Source organism: Rhea americana, unplaced genomic scaffold (assembly GCF_003343005.1).
Source record: "Rhea americana isolate MKP2758 unplaced genomic scaffold, rheAme1 scaffold_79, whole genome shotgun sequence".
Classification (NCBI taxonomy): Eukaryota; Metazoa; Chordata; class Aves; order Rheiformes; family Rheidae; genus Rhea; species Rhea americana.
Genome location: NW_028186967.1, coordinates 83519 through 102047, shown reverse-complemented (window position 1 = coordinate 102047; position 18529 = coordinate 83519). Strand labels below are relative to the sequence as shown.

Genomic DNA, 18529 nt, shown 5'->3' with positions numbered 1-18529 from the left:
GGCCGCCGCCGCCATGGGGGCGGGGCCGCCGCGGGTGACGCCCCCTCCGCCCCGGCAGGGGGCGGGGCGTGCCGCCGGGGGGCGGGGCGTGCCGCCGGGCGAGCCATTAACCTGCTGCCGGCCGCTGGTGCAGGGCCGAGGTGCGGAGTGAGTCTGTTGTTGTTACACTGACGGGTAACTTCTCCGAGAAAATAAATAAAAAATAAATAGCAAAATAAATAACAAAGTAATAGCGACAATAGCGTTGTTTAATAAAATAAATACATAACAAAATAATAATAGTAATAAGATAATAGTAACAAAATAATAGTTACAGAATAATAGTTACAGAATAATAGTAACAGAGTAATAATAATAAAGTAATAGTATCAAAATAATTATTACCATTATTAATTAACAAAATAATTTGAGCGCCCAAGTAATCAGGCTAGCTGTACCTCAAACGGTAAGGGATCCGCAGCCAGTCAGTTCTTAGTTTTTCTGATGCCATTTCCTCTAAGTAACATGGGAAAATGCAGAGTTCCCGAGTTGCTTAATGTCTCTGTGCTTTCATGCATCCGGCCCTATAATCCTTTACGAGAAGAACCCTGAAGCCCTGCTAGATGCCTGTCATCTAAATCAGCCTGAGTTACCTTTTTTTTAAAAAAAAAAGTCCTTTTTTGAGAAGACACGCTAATCTATAGGGAGCTCTGCTGAGCATGTCCTACTCAATCAGCCCAGGGAGCTGAGCAGAGCAATGTTTTCAGTGGAACAGGGTCAGTACCAGGATCGGAGCCATGTCCCTCAGCCCCTTTTGCTGTGGTGGAAGCTGCAAGCCAAAATTCTGGGGAGTCTGCGATGCTGATGTGGTCTGCACTGCTGTACACTCGTGCTGCAGACAGATGTGAAACACTTTTTCAGAGGAACAGTGAGAATCAGCCTGCGATCAAAAGACGAAGACATTAAGTACCACCAAGGCATCCACAGGATGCCAAGTTTAGTGTAATTACCATCCTCATTAGGTTACCACCAATGTCACGAAGTATCATTAGGTTTAACTAAGTTCCCTAGGACTTTCTGATTAATTGGATTACTCAATTAAGCCGGCCACAATTAAAGTATTGTCATAAAAGTCTGAATTGTCTGACTTTTTTCCTGTTGAGCAGWTCTGAGTGTTCCATACGCCATTAACAATCTCATGATCCACTGTGGTTAACAGTAGGCTTTTTTCTTTCTTTTTTTTTTCATATACTTAGTGTCTATTTCCTGTGAACTTCATTTCATTTCAGATAGCTCCAATACTTGAGTAGGCATTTTGTTTCACTTTACTTAGCAAAGCTATAAATTGCAATATGTAGTGTTTAGCAGATGGAGTTTTTCAGGGAAGGTGCCTGGTAAAGGAAAAAAAAAAGCTTTGCAATGTTTTGTTACTGTATAAAGAGCTATGAACAAAAGCTAGATTCTGCAAATACTTAGCCACATGCTTCACTTCAACCATATAGACGGTGTCAGGCTGTATTTTGATTAACATTTTGTTTCATGCCARTGATGGTAAAGTGACAGGTCATTTCTCCCCTTGCCACCAGCCCCGCAGTGGTGCTGGCACAAATGTCAGTCTGTCCCCACAGCGATCCAGGCGGGGGAAACAAATCCTAATTATAAAATCTTCCCCTACCCGCRAGGCTGTTTCTGGCACAGAGCAGTTCCTCATCCGCTTTGCTGTGCAAGTCCACCAACAGTTGTCCCAGCGCGAGGCAGGGGCAGAGGCTGCCTACGCCGCTGACGGACCCCCGTGTCAAACGTCAGCAGGACTACTCCCATGCACAGACTGGAGCCTGGGCTTAACAGCTGGTGAGAGAAGGGAATGTCTCAAAATACTTATTTCTTTTTCAGGTTGGAGATATATGAAATGTCAGTACCCTGTGACTTCTCTGCTTTTGGTGAAAACTCATAGGACAAGAGACCTGGTGGCACTAGAACTATTTAAACCACTAAGGCCAGAAAGCTGGCCCTTCTATAATCACCCAGTTTTCTAGATACACGTGAAGTTTAAAACTAAAGGCCACRTTCTCTGCTTTCTTCTTTTACTGAAGTCACAAAGACCTAGGCCAGGAGAGAATTTGGTCCTTTTAAGAGAAAAATGTCTCCTTCAAAAGAAAATAAACACATTTTTTTTTCTCTGAGGACTAAAAAAATTGTGTTCAGATATTTGAATAAGTCCTCTAGTAAAAATTAGAAGTGCAAATGTGATGGGTTTTAGTTAGAAGAGGGAAGGTGAACAAATTAGGACTTTACTTAAGAAGTCCAACTTTTCTCCTTTAWGTAGCACATTCCTACATATGAAAATGGCTGCCTAGCGCCCTTGAGAACAAAAAAGGTCCAACAAGGATTTGAGAGGGGACCAAAAACTGAGGTATGAAGGAGTTTCATCTTTGAGTTATTAACTGACATGCAGTTACAGGGACTAAAAATAGTATTTGTTCAAATTTAAAATAAAATATTACTATCCACAATTCCAACTATCCAGCATATGACTAAYGCATTCAAATCACAGCAGTATTTAAGTGGTCATTTCATAGGATCTCAGCTGGCCAGACCCTACAGGGAGAACTCTTCATCCTGACAGTCCTGTGCAAGCATGTCTTCAGTCTTCACACACGCAAATCTTTTGTGGTGAGTTCAGGAAGCAGCAAGTTTTAGATGGCTTCAGATGAGGCCAGAAGGCAAGTCCCCAAATCCTCCCCAGGGACTCACTAGCAGCTTTGGCTTTTCCTAACAAAAAGCAGCCAGCTCACAGGCTCTTAGGTCTCACTCCCGGCAAGGTGCATGACGGAGTCATGTCACATGATGACAGAGATGGAGGTGACAGGCTCTGTGCCTACACAAAAGGTTCACAACTTCCAGACCAGACACAAGCAGTAGAAACCTGACCAAGTGCTGGTGTTACCTCTTTGGTGGCCTATATGAAGTCAGTTGCTAGTCACAGTCTTAACAGACAACTAAAAGGACCRAAATGGCCACACTTTTAGTTAAAAGTTAGTCCAGGTTATGAGGGCTGAGTGAGTGCAAACTGACCTGGCCTTTCTTTTCTGTGAGAGTTATTCTTAACTCACGCACTGGAAAGCACATACTCATTCTGAAAAATCCTTGTCCGCTCCAGACTGAGGGCACTAAAGTCTCTATATGTCCTCTAGCAACTCTCCTCAGTGATAAGAGAAAGAGGCTACTGTAAGCTAGTTTCTAGTTCATTAAAAGTCATTCTAGTTTGTCTTCAAAACGCACACTCACAAAGGCACAAAAAGATCCTTGGTTTTTGCAGAGAGGCGCAAAGAGAAGAGCCATTGTCCTGCTCCTGGTGAGCTGTGGGTGATCCTGCCTGTGGGGACAGACCAGACACGTTGCAGCCTTGGACCCAACGGGCTTCTCCCACCTCAACCAGCACAGGCACTTGGACCCTGGAGACCAGAGCCGCCTTCTCCCCTACCCATATGAAGACCTGTATATGTTCCCTAACTCCTCTCCTGAAGTCTAATACATTATAAATGAGGCAACCGAACTTTCCTGTGCAGGCTGCAACACTTAKGAGATCTAACACACATCTGAACACAGGAAGTCAAATTCAGACCTTGAACAAGGCAGCATAAGCTCCTTTAACCAGAAGACTATAGGTTTACCTATAGGAAAGATACATAGTTYGATATATAGAGAGCATAAACTGTGTCTCTGATGGGATTAATATGAAGCAGACTAGCATTTAGCAAACATCACTCCCCATGGGTGCTGGGAAGCTGGAGGAGGGAAGGGAGTGCAGAAGCAAGGGATGACTCACAGGGAACCTTGACAGTCCTGCAGAGCTGTTTACAAGCAGAGCAAATCCAAATACACAGCAAAAAAAACCTCAGCAGCTGACTTTCCTAGGCACAGGCAATTATGCCCAGGTGCTGCTGAGCACCTCCCAGCAATGCTCCAGGTGTATGAGGTAGTTATAAATGTGCTGGGGGGGATAGGAAAAGGATTGTCTGTAAGGTATCTGGTAACCATTTGGAGTCCCTCTGCTTTTACAGGTGTATGTAGCATGTTCTTTTTCTCTGGTTAAGAAATTTAAGATAGAAAAGGTTGATGGGAGGATTGACATGTTCTGTAAAATTTGCTAATTTGGTTCCTATGTGAGGAGTGAATGGTGCGTTTGTGGGTGGAGGAGAGATTCTCTTGCAGGCTTATCGTGAAAGATAGAGACTTCTGAGTTGTACCTGCTTTACACTATTCAAGTGAAATGCAGAATCTGTTACTGTTACRTAAACAGTAGTTGAATGGATTTGTATTGTGTAGCTCTAGGATACTTTTGCTTAATTTGTTCAATCAAATGATGGCTATGAGTGATCTAGGCTTCTGTGTGTGTGGAGGAACGGATATGCTGAACAGATTTAATAACCTCGATAGGGTTGATGATAGCAAAAGAGTAGTTAATCTGCCTTTGTAAATAATGCTGTCATCTTTTTCCTCTAACAAAACAGGCCAGTATCAGCTATATCTCTTTGCTTTCCTATGGTATAATGGATGACTGGGACAACAGTGATGAATTTATTCAGAGACTGGACTTCTCCAGCTGTGGAGAAGAAAGTGAAGACAGAAGCATCCAAGAAGAGGACACCCTGAACTCAAGCCCTCTGAAGAGCTGCGAGTTCCAGAAGTGGCAAGGGAGCAGTCCTCTCCCTGTAACCCCTCAGAGGAAGCTCAGTGAGATTTTTCTCAGTAGGACTAAAGCTTGGGTGAGTCCTGCCTTGAAGTCTTCTCCATCTGTGACCAAGAGCCRTGGTAATGCTGAGACACCGCTGCACATCACCTGGAAAAAGCTGCAGCTCTGTGACACCCCCCACACTCCCAAGGTAAGGGGATAYACCTCCTCTGTGGCTGAGCAGGTGAAGTCTGCAGCATTGCTGGCAGTGGGTCACTGCCTGGGTGATAAGCGCTCTCTGTTGCTAGCTCTGTGGAGCTTACCTTTGTTAGTCTGCTCCTCTTCCCTCATTCTCTTAAAAATCTGGACTGCAGGTGCCTTTGCAGTGGAGCTATATTTCATAAATAGAAACCTGTGATTGGAGCAAACGTCCCAACTCTTTCCAAACTGTTAACAACAATTCATTGGCAATAGATAAGTTGCGCTTAAGAACCTGGGCCTTATCTGCATCCTGTGTGTTGCTCATACCCCTCTTAAGGGGCTGGACTTCTGCACCATCTCTGCAAGAAGTCTTTATTGTGGTCACAGAGGGACAAATGCATCCCCCTTTGAGGAGCTCTTCGCCCTGGGGACCACAGGCAACTGCACCCACTGCCTGATCTGTTCAGCCTCGTTTGGGATATAAGTGGGCTTKTTCTTTGAAAGAGGCAGTTGGAAATGTTGCCAGGGCATGCTTTTGTTCTCTGCCAAACCTGGAATGCTTGTTTATCGATGCTGACTCTGTCTTTGAATGGAACTTAGATGTGGGTAAGGTAGAAATTTGTTCTCAGGGTAACAAATCAGTGTGTGCATTTGGAGGAAGACTAGTCTGTCTTCCTCTACCTTACTATCACAAAATTTATTTATTACTTACTGAGCTAACTTCTTGGGAGAATCATCTAGGCCCCCTATTTTCTGTGAAACCTTTTGTATAGAGATATTGGTATAAATACAACTGATACCTTCCATAAGCATAAGTGAAGACTTGGAGCCAACTTCTTACTTCCTAGATTACTTCTATGTTGTATACACTGCCTTGTAGTACTCAAGAACTGGAATGAAATGTAGCTTTATTTTATTTTTTTTCCTTTCCCAATATTCCTGCTCTATTRATAGACTGGTCAAATGGCACAGTTGATCAGTCCCTTTAGTACTTCTTGTCAGCCACGATTTGGCTTTTCTCCTGGGTCAGAGCAACTAGTCTGACTTGTTGCCCTCCAAGTGTTTATTTCTCTTCTCTTTCATAAACTTGAYCATGTGGGGAGAAGGGTGACCATAGCTACTGGGGAATGGCATGCCCATTTCTAGAGGAAAGCAGATCTCAAAAATCACTGCAGGAATTTCCTGTAGCCACCCTTCATAAGAAATCATTCTGAATCTCAAGTAGGCAAGACATCTAGAACCTCCTTCTGGACCAGACAGGCTTATGGTAGCACAGGGTGCTTTTAGTATGTGCTCACACGTAGATAATACACGTTTGGATGCTTCTGGACATGCTGTTTGGGTTGGGTAATGTTGTGGCTGTCTTGTAGCCTGTSGGCAGCAATTGGATTAAATAAGTGAACTCTCTCTCTTTYTTTTCTTTAATCTTTTGGGAGAAAGATCTTTATTTCCCAAGCATTCAGAAAAAGGCAGGYACTAAAGGGTCTAAATCTGTTTATAATAGCTGGTGATCCTGGAACATTTGAGGATGAGAGAGTAAGAGCAGAGCCATGTCTAACTGGACTGATGAGCACTGGAGCCCTAGCTAGGACATACGGCAGAGCGGGCAGATGAATATGTTTTGTAGACTTGGCCAGTCCTAGAAAAAATTGCTAGAGCTAGCTGTGGTAGCTGCCTTGCTTATGCTGTACAGCAGCAGCTATTCTCAGCTGATGCTGTTTAGATCAGAGACAAATCTGTCCTGTTACGAAGCAGAGCTCTAGCAGACAGGAATTGAATACATGTAATGGGAAACTGCAGCTGTATTTTATATCGCCTCCTTGACTTGTGGCTAGCCTGGCATACAGCCACAATCCTACAGAGCTCTGGACTGCTCGATAAACTGGCCTTGGTCATAGAAACCCAGTGGACAAACTCCCCAATGTGGTATTGAAACAGAGGTGCCCCAGAAGTAAATTTATGCCTACATGCAGCATCAGCTGGAKAGATACAGCAGCTCTGGTCTGTACCTTTTCAGAAACATGAAGGTGGGGAAGGGAATCCCAAATATGATCCGTAAGCCAAGTAAATGCTCCACTGTGAGCAGACTGCTGTCAGGTCAAAAAGATAWAGAGGTATCTTTGATCAGTGTGAAAGGACCTTCATGGGAAAGTYCTGAGTTCTAGAAGGACTTTTAACTAGAAGAAAGAAGTATATTAAAAGCCCTGTTAAACTCTAGCTCACCACTCTGAAACACCACTTTGAAACAGAAATGCAAACTGAAAAAGTGGACTTGCCATTCATGAAACTAACAAAAGGCTTTAAATCATCATGGGAAGTAAGCAGATTTTCCTTACTGAAATCAAGACTTATTCCTTCTCTGAAGTTGTGGTTTACTCAGGCCAAGGTTTAGAGCTGGTAGGTGAAATCAAATGGCTTGTCCTCTATGGGAAGTTGGACTAGAAGATCTAGAGGTTCCTTCTGATCTTAATTTCTGAAAGTGAAGTTTCTCCCTTCTCAAGGGGAACTGTTTTCTAATCACTTTGCCAAAACCATGCAAAGATGCTTCTGCCAACTTCCCCTGTACTAATACTGCTTATTGCCAAGAAACCAACAGGGAACTCTAAGTGATGTCTCCTCYCATCTTCATGACAAAATTGTCCTGGCCAAGCTGATGTGACAACTTGAGCTTGATGGAGTTGGGTCTTCCATGTTAATGCAACTGATAGCGCAATGTCTGTGGCTCTGTTAGTGGAGAAAAAGGAGCAGCTGACACCTCTTGACTGTGTTTGCAGGAATAGCTCTGCAAACCTCACCCAAGTGAGTGGAGAATGGAGAGAGCCTGAAAGCRCTTAGTGAATGACTTAACACTTTGTGGAAGGAGTAGCAAACTGTCAGGACTAAATGGGGATGTAGGATTTTAACGGATGTTTCAGCTGTCCTGAGGAAAGAYGTTGAATTCTCCTTGACAATGTATTTCTTTTATGTGCCATAGAGCAGAGAGTCTATTCTGGTAYAGCAGCAATAAAAATGTTTTGCTGGTTCATCTGCCACTTCTTTTATTTCCTTAATACAGAGTCTTTTATCGAAGACAGCTTTTCCTTCATCTGGAACAAAGGTCCCACCCAAAGGGTTTCGACATCTGAGATTTACTCCTGGTGCTGACTCAGATGACTCTACGCAAGCTTCTCTGGTCAACATTAACCCCTTTACTCCAGAGTCATATCGACAAATGCTCTTTCTTCCTAATGGCAAGCGGAAGGCCAGAGGAGAGCTGTAAGTGAACTCRCAAATAATGGATGGGAAGGAGTCTGTCTGAAGGAGATGAGTAATGAGGAAGATATTTAGTTCCCAGACTTATTTGCAAAGGATGAATTGTCTCACTTCAGTGATGTTTGTTGGTGCAGAGCAAACATTTGCAGGGCATGTGAAGGTAATAGAGCAGGAACATGARTAGAATTCCTTGTTTCCTTTGCCCAGAAAACTTAAGAGGAGACTCAACAGCTCATCTCCATGCTATGGCTGTGGGGAAAAAACTGGACCTTTTTTTCCCCAGCCAATATGGTTAAATTGGATGTGTGCATGTTCAGTCATGTACACATCCATAACTCAGGACTTGCATGTTTGCCTGTAACACAATTCATAAGATAGGTGCAAGTTATTGGTGAACTGCAAGGCTCTGGTCTGGTGTAACTGAGACACAAATTTAGTCAGGTACCTGAATGCTGTAATCAAGTTCAGCCTCTTGCATAGCCCCAAACTGTAACAGGACAGACTTTCACCTAGGTATCTCCCTCTAAAGCATGGTGGGGGAGCTCTCCTTGTCACTAGAAGCTGGATACACGAGGCCATCTGCCATGCAGCCTCACCAGAAATGAGATGGTGAGCAGAATGGTGCTGCTAAACAACACTCTTGTAGAGCCTATTAAAGTTAGTATATGGAGGCTTTCTAAACAGGAACAAAGACTTCCTATCCTGGGACTATGTTATTTAAAGCCTTAATTAGAAATTCATTGTGTACTAATCCTCTATAAAATACATGTCTTGTTAAACTGTAAAGTGAGTTCTGATGATTCTTTTGAAAAATGTTTTCATATCGAATCTCAGTTGGATTGAKGTACTTGAGTGGTACATCTAGACTTTCTTAAACTTCTGTTTTAGGAGGGATCCTGATCCAAGAAGCCAGGTAAAACAGGAGTTACCTACCAAGGTGAGTTTCCCCGAATAACCCTCCAGACAGTAATTTCCTTGTAAAGATTTGGCACTTGATTAAACTAATTTTGCTGTTGGAGTTTAAATCATAGCATCCTGACATAGGATTAATGCCTACACTAGGCAGGAAGAAATCAAAGAAGTGAGATGGAATAAGTCCAGGCTTGAATGCTTTATGTTCTCATTTGTTTGAGTCAACAGACTTGGAAATGATTCCTAGCTCCAAAGGAAACTTGCACTAAATCTGAGACTTTGACAATTAATCCTAAAACTCATTTATTTTGGTCAGGAGGTCTTTCTGTGAAAAATAACACAATTCAGGTTTTCAGGGGAAACTAACAGAATTATATAAATAGTGACAGTGTCATGATTGGAAAAAGCAGGTATGTTGCTGTTCCAATTAATCAGTGTACTGAGCATCTTTGGCTGTGGAGGGAACATGATTTCTGTATTGCAAATAGACACATTGGAGGAAAAAAAAAAGGTTGAACTGAATGGCTCTTGTGGATAAATTCTGAGGTCTGACTTTCAGTTGCAGTAGTCATGATGGTAAACTTCTGAAATGAGGTAGCAAATTCTTTATCTTTGCTATAGGAAAATTTTGTTTTTCTGTAGATTTTGGCGGGTGAGTGAAGATGCTTCTGATTTCTTTAGAAAACTGAGTAATACTGCACACTAATTGACAGYCTTGTCTCTTCCACAACAGTTGTGTGCATGAACTGAGATACAGAGTCCTGAGGCAGAGAGTCTCACTGCTGTGAGACTGGCAGAAGTGAGGAGAGCTTGGCTCTCACTTGCAGCTGAGAGCAGGGAGTGTGTAAGTAAATACAGAGCTGCCCTTACCCAAGAGTAGTGCTGACTTTGCTACAGCAGTTTTCAAGAATGCTGGTTTTCACCAGCTGAAAAATGAGCTCCTGACCAGTGAATGATCTATGGTCTGGGACCAGCTGTGATTGACTTCTCCTCTGGCTCTACAGGGAAGTCTTGCTGGTGAAGCTGGAAGAGCTTGGTGCACCCTGGCTGTGGCCACCAGCCACAGGTGGCCCTTGTCTGTTCTAGACAGGTGGAGGTGTGTGTGTTGAGGGAGGCTGTCCTTCCCTCTGCCCCTGCCTGGGCTTGCYCACACCACTGGGGTGTGCATGTGTCTCAGGGTTCATGGAAGACCCTACCATAGCTGATGTAGCTGCAGGTCAGCAAACACTAATGTCTTGGAGCACAAAACTTAATTCTCTTGCTGCTGCCAATGAGTCTGCACTTTGCTGGCAAAACTCAGTGCCAAGGCACGTTGGTGAGGCTGCATGGTCCCTCCTGGCCCATGTAGGTGGCTTCATGTACCCTCCACTGCCCCAGCAGTGGCAGAGCTGGGCTGCTGGCACACGTGCTAGCACCCTACTGCCTCCTGTCTGCCTCCTGGTTTTATCTGGGGGTACAACCAACCCCACCAGCTTCAGGAAAGCAAGTGAAGATGAATTAAGTATTTCTAATGTTTCTACCTCATCTGAATTCTTCATTGCATCCCCTTGAGGTAAATATTTTCCTGTCTCAGAGCAGGCAGGTAGAATTGTTTTTACATTGTAATTGTAAAATAYTTAGGTTATTGGAAGAATAGTAGTACCCTCTAGCTGTGAAGACCAATATTGCAGTGGAACTGGTGTTTTGAGGAAAGGAATTACAGCTGCATAATAAACTTGCTACCATATAACATCCAGGACTAGCACAATTATTCTTTTCTTTAGAAGAAAGCCTCAAACTTGTGACTTCATGTTTTTTTTCTGGTTTGTCACTGATAATAAGATAGTGCTCTTGCTGGGTGAGTAATTGTTTAACGTGTGTATTACTGCTCACAGATATAAAATTGTGTGCTAGGGGTTGCTGTCTTTGTTCCTTAAGAGCTCTTAACATGCTGTAAGATACAGCTGCTTTGTGAAATGCCACATGATGTAATGGGCTCCTCTTCTGTGTGGGCTCTCACTGGCTCTGAGGACCAGCTCTTTCTTCACTACCTTTAAGTTCATATGCAGTTCTACCAGCAACCATAGCAATAGCTTGTGTGGAAACCACTGTAATGTGAGTCTCCATCACTGTAAGTGATGGGGGAGAATGAAGGAAAATAGCTTACTGTATTCTTGTGCTGTTCACTTCATGCTCCACTGTTTGTCTGTGATTTTATTTCCCCTGCCAGTAGGCATCCCTCCACCTCCTATTTACCCTGTGACCATTACTGTAGCAATATTCTTCCAGCTGTTCTGCAGGCTTTTAGCCATTTACTTGAAAAGAGGCACCCACAGAGTGGGGAAATAGCTGGGAATACAAACAGATACACTGAGACCTGCTGATCTGCCATTAGCCAACAGCCAGTGCTTCAGATCAGAGCTTAAACAAGTGCAGGCTGTACTTGTCGTCTGCAACTTTAGCTGCCAGAATAAGACAACTGTTACGTAGCTGGGGCCACCTTAAGCTAAGGTACTAGGCTTTTCTCATGAGCTCAGAATAGGCAATAGTTGTTATTTAAACCCAAGCTCAGTACCTCAATCTGATTAATGCTTGAAAAGCTTCAAGAGCTCTTAAGATGCTATAAAATGCTGTCTTATGAAATGCAACCTGTTGTGATGTGGTGTTGTTTCCCTCCCCCTGTTTTCCACTGTGTAAGCATGCAGCTCCTTGAATTTTTTGCCAGCCATCCGATCTGTTGAGATCAGCCCTTCAGCTTCTTTCTGCCTGTAAACCCTGCTGTAGAGAGCAAGAGCTGAACAGTTCAGGGGTGCAGGACTTTTGCCCATCAAGCCTGATGACAGGCATTTTTCTGTCTGCGATAAGTAGATAGAAGACAAGTATTTTGTTGCTCTCTGCTGTTCTGCCCTGACTGACTCCCTCAGCCATGGGTCTGAGAATTGGATAGGGCAGCAAAGAGATGTGATGGTGGTAGCCCAAGGAGGCTTACATGCATACAACCAGCTAGAATACAATTCCYTACTCCTTAGCTGCTGCAGTTTGTAACTCCACAGCTAGTGAGTCATAGTTTTAAAAATAAATCCATCTTGATTTTTTTCTTTTCTCCCTGGCCTTTAATAGGTGACCAGAAAGAGCACAGCATCCTTAAGTGGAAGGTAGTGTTTCAAGAAAGACAGGCAGCATATCTGCATGTTTGTGTGGATGAATATATCCAGAACAGCAGAGGGACCAAAATGAGTGTCCTGTGTGGGCAAATGCTGCACRCTCTAGAAAAATGACAGATTACATTATCTGAATCTTTAAACTCACTTCTGTTTCTGCTTCTGATGTGACCTTCTAGAGATATCCTCTGAAAGAAAGCAATATGGTTTCCCGCTACAAGAAGGAGTTCCTGGAATTGGAAAAAATTGGTGTAGGGGAATTTGGCTCTGTCTACAAGTGCATCAAACGCCTTGATGGATGTGTTTATGCCATCAAACGCTCCAAAAGGCCTCTGGCAGGATCCTCGGATGAGTGAGTGTGCTAGCTGGAAAMTGCTAGTGGAAATGATGGGCATGTTCTTGGGAGGTGTGATGGAGAAGGATGGAGCGTGGGTCTAAAGGTATCTGAATAAAATTGGTTGCTGTTGCTCCCCAGATAACACTGGGGAGGGTGGAAAAAGTTACCACTTCAGGACTATTGAATGCAAATGTCTGAGAAAAGGAAGGAGTTGCATGCATTTCAAAGCGATGTGTTTACCTTTACCTGGACTCCTCAGACCCATGCAGCTAGTGTGTAGTAACTAAAACATGTGATCTGTGGTATGTTCCTGCCCTGCTGTACATGCAGCCTACTCRCATCTTTATTGCCTTACTGTTGTGTCCCAAGAGCTGACAGGCTGATGCAGACTTTGAAGCTGCCTTTGTCTCCTGAACAACAGATTGWCTCAGTGATTTCTGACAGCTGCTCAGCAAGTCTGGTGTGGGATTCACAAACACCTCTGCTTCCTTTTTCCCAAGCCAGGCTATAAGCCAGGCTATGTTCACAGTCTCAAGCAGGACYATGAACGCCACCCTCTTTCCCTCAYTCTGCTCACTAAGGTGACCCTCTTCCTGTCCTTGTCTCTCCAGGCAGCTGGCACTGCGTGAGGTTTATGCTCATGCTGTCCTTGGACACCACCCCCATGTCGTGCGCTACTACTCTGCGTGGGCAGAGGATGATCATATGATTATCCAAAATGAACACTGTAATGGTAAGAGCTGTGACCATGTTTGAGTGAGATGTTGGGATAAGTGTAGCTACTTTTGTACTTAAATAAGGGAGGCTTTGATTTCTCACGAAGCAAACTGCACTTGGGTTCAAGTTTTATGGAGAATCTAGTAATGGATTCACAGCATTTAGATGAAGCTCTGAATGGTGCCAGTGTTTTACAGGTAGTGAATGCCCTCTTATGTGTGGGGTTTTAGAACAGTTCTTATGTGCTGGTTCACCTGGAAAAGCAGTCCCTGTGCTGATGCTGCGCTGCCCCTGAGACTGCCTAGGTAAAGCGTAGTGTATGAGGGCAAGTGATTCAAGAGAAGCTAATCTAAGGGTGATACACTTTGGAAACACAAGCTTTTTTTAATTATTATTTTATTTTATTATCACGGGGAGTAATGATTTGAAGAGAGACTGTTTGACTGAGAGGAAGACTCCTTGCATCTTGTGTATTACTATTGATATTGAGCCTTYGCTTCCAAGCTGCAGAGAAGCAGAGCTAAATAATAGGATAAAATGTCCATTGGTGCTCCAGGCAGAGTGGTATATTCAAACCTGGTTTTGCCCTGGCTGTACTACTAGTTGGAGTATACTGGAAAAACCACATCTGGCTACTATAGGAGCTCATGGTAGACATACTGCTCTGCTTGCTCAATTGCTCCTTAAGTCAGTGGAGCGCAGTGATGAGTGGTGATAGCAGGTTTGGAGTAATGACTTAGGTCTGGCGGAGGTAACTATGAAGCATGGTGATCATTGCTGCAGTGTGACACATCTTGTGATCTAGGGGATGAACATCTGAGAATAAAGGAGAGGTGGTGCAGAGAAGGCTGGGGAGAGACAGAAAGGCCCTGGTATTTGCTATTTCTGAAATAGAGTAGAACTGCTGTGCTTCTGTGTAAAATATTACATTATTCAACCACAAATCTATCAGCAGAAGCTTACTTTCCTTCCTCACCATTCATAAACCTGCCTTCTGCCTGTAAGCATGGCAAGAGTAATGAACTTTTCTGCTTTTAATTGCAGCAACATCCCTACTATGTCTTTGGTAGGCAGGAGGTAGAGTGCTCCTAGACAACGGAAAGACTGAAGCAAAAATAGTGATATCAAAGAGCCATCACTACAGCGTATGGTTAGTCTGGTCAGTCTGTCAGTAATAAGCCCACTTGTGCTCTGGACTATGAGTTCTGCTAAACTCTTCCAAATGTGTTGGTCTATAAAAATTTGTCAAGTCTCAGACTAACTGCTTCCTTTTAGGTGGGAGTCTCCAAGATGCACTACTGGAAAATGCAAAGCTTGGACGGTATTTCCCAGAAGCAGAGCTGAAAGAAATCTTGTTACAAGTCTCCATGGGACTAAAATATATCCACAACTCTGGCCTTGTGCACCTGGATATTAAACCTAGTAAGTACAGCTCTCTCCTTTGCCCTCTGACTRTTGCCCTTTCAATGTCCAGTGACCTCTCTACCTGCTGGAACTGCTAGTGCTTTAAAGGAGGTAGGATCTTGTCCTAGAAGGTGAATGAATCCTGTGTGTTTTAATCTTGCCAGCRCTGTTGCTCTAAAACTGAACCTTTTCCTATAATTGGTGGAGTTCTACTTTTGCCTAATGACCTTTGTAATCTTGGTTTGGGAACAGTCACTTTCACACTAGTGGAGCAATAGGACTGCTAATGGAGACCGACTTCCTTGTTCCTTACTGCCTTGTTGCACAAGGTTTGAGTTTTGTATGTGACAGCTGAAGTGAAAAGGGAATACTTACTTCCTCTCTACCTATTCTGAAGGATTAAGTTTCTGCAGAGAATAGTAACAAGCTTTCTTCTCTGTGGCTGAGGATGGGCACACGGACTGCAGCGTTCCCCCCACAGTTGCATCCAGCCTCTTTCCTGCTGAAATTTTGCTTCTAGCTTGGAGAGCAGAGGGAGGGGCAGAGATGTTGGTTATACTGGGATATTTTATGCATAAGACACAATTATCTTTTATTGGATATATTGCTGAAAAATCTAACTTGTGTAGAAAGAGTAACGGGCAGGAAGCACATGCATAGTTTCTGTGGCTATGAAGCTTAAACTAGCTTGGCTGACGGAGGGTGTGATTTTTAGCAAGTTGCCAGGCTGCTCCCTATCAGGGTACTCAGATCACACTATTGCTAAACTGTCTTGCAGGTAACATCTTCATCTGTCACAAGCTGGCAGTTGAGGGCCCTGCAGGGCAGGAAGAGAGTGACAGTGAAGATGAATTCTCTTCTGGTGTGGTATACAAGATTGGTAGGTTTTACCTGGCTTTACAACTGGCTTAAATCTAGAGCTTCTCACTGCTGTTTCACATAACTCTGTCCTGGTGGCTACAGAGAATGTATCTGCATGTAAGACTGATAGCATAGTCCTGAATACCTTGGTGCTAATCAAAATTAATTGCTCTAAAGAAGTCCTAGAAAACTCATATCCTTGTCTTCCAAGCCCAGATACCTGAGTAGAGGCAGGCTTGCCTCCATGTTTTTGCCTTTAAAGAGCAGGCTGTTATCAATGGAGATCCATGTCAGTCTTGTTATTCTATTGAATATTACATATATTCAACAGATTCAATATTATATTCAACTCAATTCTATATAACATTGAATATTCAGTTGCTGTTTCTCCTCTTAGGTGATCTTGGCCATGTGACATCAATAACAMATCCCCAAGTTGAGGAAGGAGACAGCCGGTTTCTGGCCAATGAGATTTTACAAGAGGTAACTGGTGGGGTGGGGTGCAAGTAGGAGAGACCAGCTGTAGCAAAGTCGTTAGTCTGGCATGTTCCTTTCCTTACGGTTTCTTTGGTGTCTGGTCTGGCTGTAAAATCAGTGAGGTCAGCACTTTAGGAATAGTACAGACTTGGGTGTTGTCCTATCAATATTTAGCATACTTCCTAACAAAACTCATTATTGTAACTATTTCACGTATAGGGGATGAATGGAACAAAAGCGTTTATCCATTTGGTGGGTCTCTTCCATTTTACTTACCCAGTGGAGATGGAACTGCTGGATGTGACCACAGAGGAAAATACATATCCATACAAACACTGTTTAAGTAGTGTAGAAAGGTGGGAGGCACAGACGCAAATTACTCAAGTCCTCTTAAGCTGTCTTCTTAAAGTGACTGTAGCTTTGGCCAGTGAAGAAAGAGGGCATCAGTGTGTAACAGCAATTTGGGGATGTGCTTACTAGTTCAGGTATTGAACCATCATAGAAAATAAATGTTAGGTCAATATATGTGTATACAGTCTTAGTTTGAGCTGAATGTGCCTAGTTTGAGTTGTGGTGAGGGTTAGAGACCTATATTTGTTAGGCTGTCCCCTGGATTTGCTACTGTGTTCCTAATGTGGGCTGCCAGCTCCTCATGACTGGGAAAATGATATATATGGTATTAGTGCAAGGAGGTGCTAACAATGCTATGTACTGTCAATCTTTTTCCTCTAAAGAGAAGAAGATATCTGGGATGAAGGCAGTACCATAGACATACTTGTCTGGATGCTTCTTTTTGAGCTGGTATCCTGACCCACCTCTGTTCAGTGTAGCAAGAGGTTCCCTCTGTATAACCATTTATTTTCTCTTTGCAGCAATACTGCTATTTGCCAAAGGCAGACATCTTTGCCCTGGCACTCACAATAGCCCTAGCAGCAGGCACAGGACCACTGCCTCACAATGGTGCCATGTGGCACCACATCCGCAAGGGTAATATCCCACCAATCCCTCAGAAGCTCCCCCACAGCTTTCTTGAACTCCTGAAGGTGAGGAACAAGCCTTGACAGGATGAGTGTTTTTTTTTTTTTTTTTTTTTTTTTTTTTTTTTGAGTGAGCATATGATAATGAGAAAGTTAAACCCTGAACTACTTTGCCTTCCAGCTCATGATACATCCTGACCCAGTGGCAAGACCTTCTGCCACAGCTCTTACTAAACACCCAGTCCTGCGTCCCTCACTTAGAAAAGCTATACAGCTCCAGAAGCAGCTAAATGTGGAGAAATGTAAAACTGCCATGCTGGAAAGGTATGGTTTGCTTGGACATAATGGGGAGGAGGCAGAGGCACAACAAGTGTCAGCCACGAAGCTTGAATGCAGGGTGGTGGTGCTGGGAATTCTGGCTGGGGAATTCACCACCAGTTCCTGTGCCTGGACCTGAAAGCATGACAGTACCATAGCGAGGGACTTCTCATGCCAAGGGAGCTGTGGTTCAATTCTGGCTCTGAGGAGTTGGYTAAAACACAGCAGGGAACTTAGACACTTAATGTGACCACTGCTAGTAGAAAATACTGACACAACCTGCAGCTGTTGGGTAGATGAGAAATTGATACCGAACTGAGCTAATGATCTTGCACTGTAGGAASAGAAACATGAGGCAGCGGCAGACATCCCCTTCCTGCCTCTCGCTGCTGTTGGCAGTAATGTTCTGAAATGCTGGGATCAAGCAAGAACTAGTGGCTCTACCACCACTCCTAGTGCAGCAGTCAGTTGGGAAGAACTGTCACTGGCAGGAAGGAAAGTATGTATGCTCTGAGAGCAAGAGCATCAGTAGCTAAACAGAAACATGAAGATCTAATAGTTTTGAGTTGCATGAAATGGCTCTGGTCTGTTTCTACTTTTTTCAGATATTTGTGTTGATGGTAAAATTAAGCTAGGGACTGTTCATACTGGTGCCAACCTTGGTGTTTGCTGACCTGATACATAAGTTTCTTAGGTAAACCTTCAAAGCTGATCTCTTTTGGAGTAGAAACTGTAAATAAACCTATAGTAACTTTCATGCTACCCTGTGTCACTGTTCTCCAGCAATGCCGGGGTACTGCACTAACTCTCATGTGACATGCATTGCTTCTGTAGTGTTTATAGCTGTGTTCTGTAGCTGATGGGGACCCATGTGTGAAGAGACTTCCCTCTTTTCCTCTTCCTTCTGTCCCCTTCCTGCAGGGAACTTAAAGAAGCCCGTCTTGCCCAGACCCTCATGAAGGACCAGCCCTTAGGATGTGCCAAGCTGGAGGAGTGTGAAACATCTTCCAAACAAAACAGCAAGCGCCTGGTGGGAGGGAAGAGCTGTCGTTCATTTAGCTTTACATTGGGTTACTGAAACTGTTGTCCAAAAAGTTCAGGCTGCTGAATGGCCCTGAAAGCAGAGGGATCTGCACAAACTGATACCCCATACTAGCTTCCCCTGTTGTAGGTTTTTTTTGTTTTTTGACTCGGTGTTATCTGCAATGAAATGCTGCCTGGGGAGAAGGGAAGAATGACTAGCTCACAAGAGTTGAACTATGAGATTTAAGAATATTGC

The 18529-nt window shown here is 43.7% G+C and overlaps 1 protein-coding gene across 1 annotated transcript in view; it reads left to right on the top strand.

Moving 5' to 3' along the window:
• Window positions 1-4518: 4518 nt before the first annotated feature.
• Window positions 4519-18529, top strand: part of WEE2 (WEE2 oocyte meiosis inhibiting kinase) — a 20780-nt gene continuing 6769 nt past the window's right edge. Inside the window, exons 1-10 of the mRNA XM_085322583.1 lie at window positions 4519-4865; window positions 7911-8110; window positions 8996-9044; window positions 12339-12511; window positions 13108-13229; window positions 14489-14635; window positions 15396-15497; window positions 15876-15961; window positions 16828-16998; window positions 17114-17255. Of these exons, the coding sequence (XP_085178709.1) occupies window positions 4533-4865; window positions 7911-8110; window positions 8996-9044; window positions 12339-12511; window positions 13108-13229; window positions 14489-14635; window positions 15396-15497; window positions 15876-15961; window positions 16828-16998; window positions 17114-17255 (1525 nt within the window). The 5' untranslated portion in view covers window positions 4519-4532. The remainder of the gene's footprint in view (window positions 4866-7910; window positions 8111-8995; window positions 9045-12338; window positions 12512-13107; window positions 13230-14488; window positions 14636-15395; window positions 15498-15875; window positions 15962-16827; window positions 16999-17113; window positions 17256-18529) is intronic.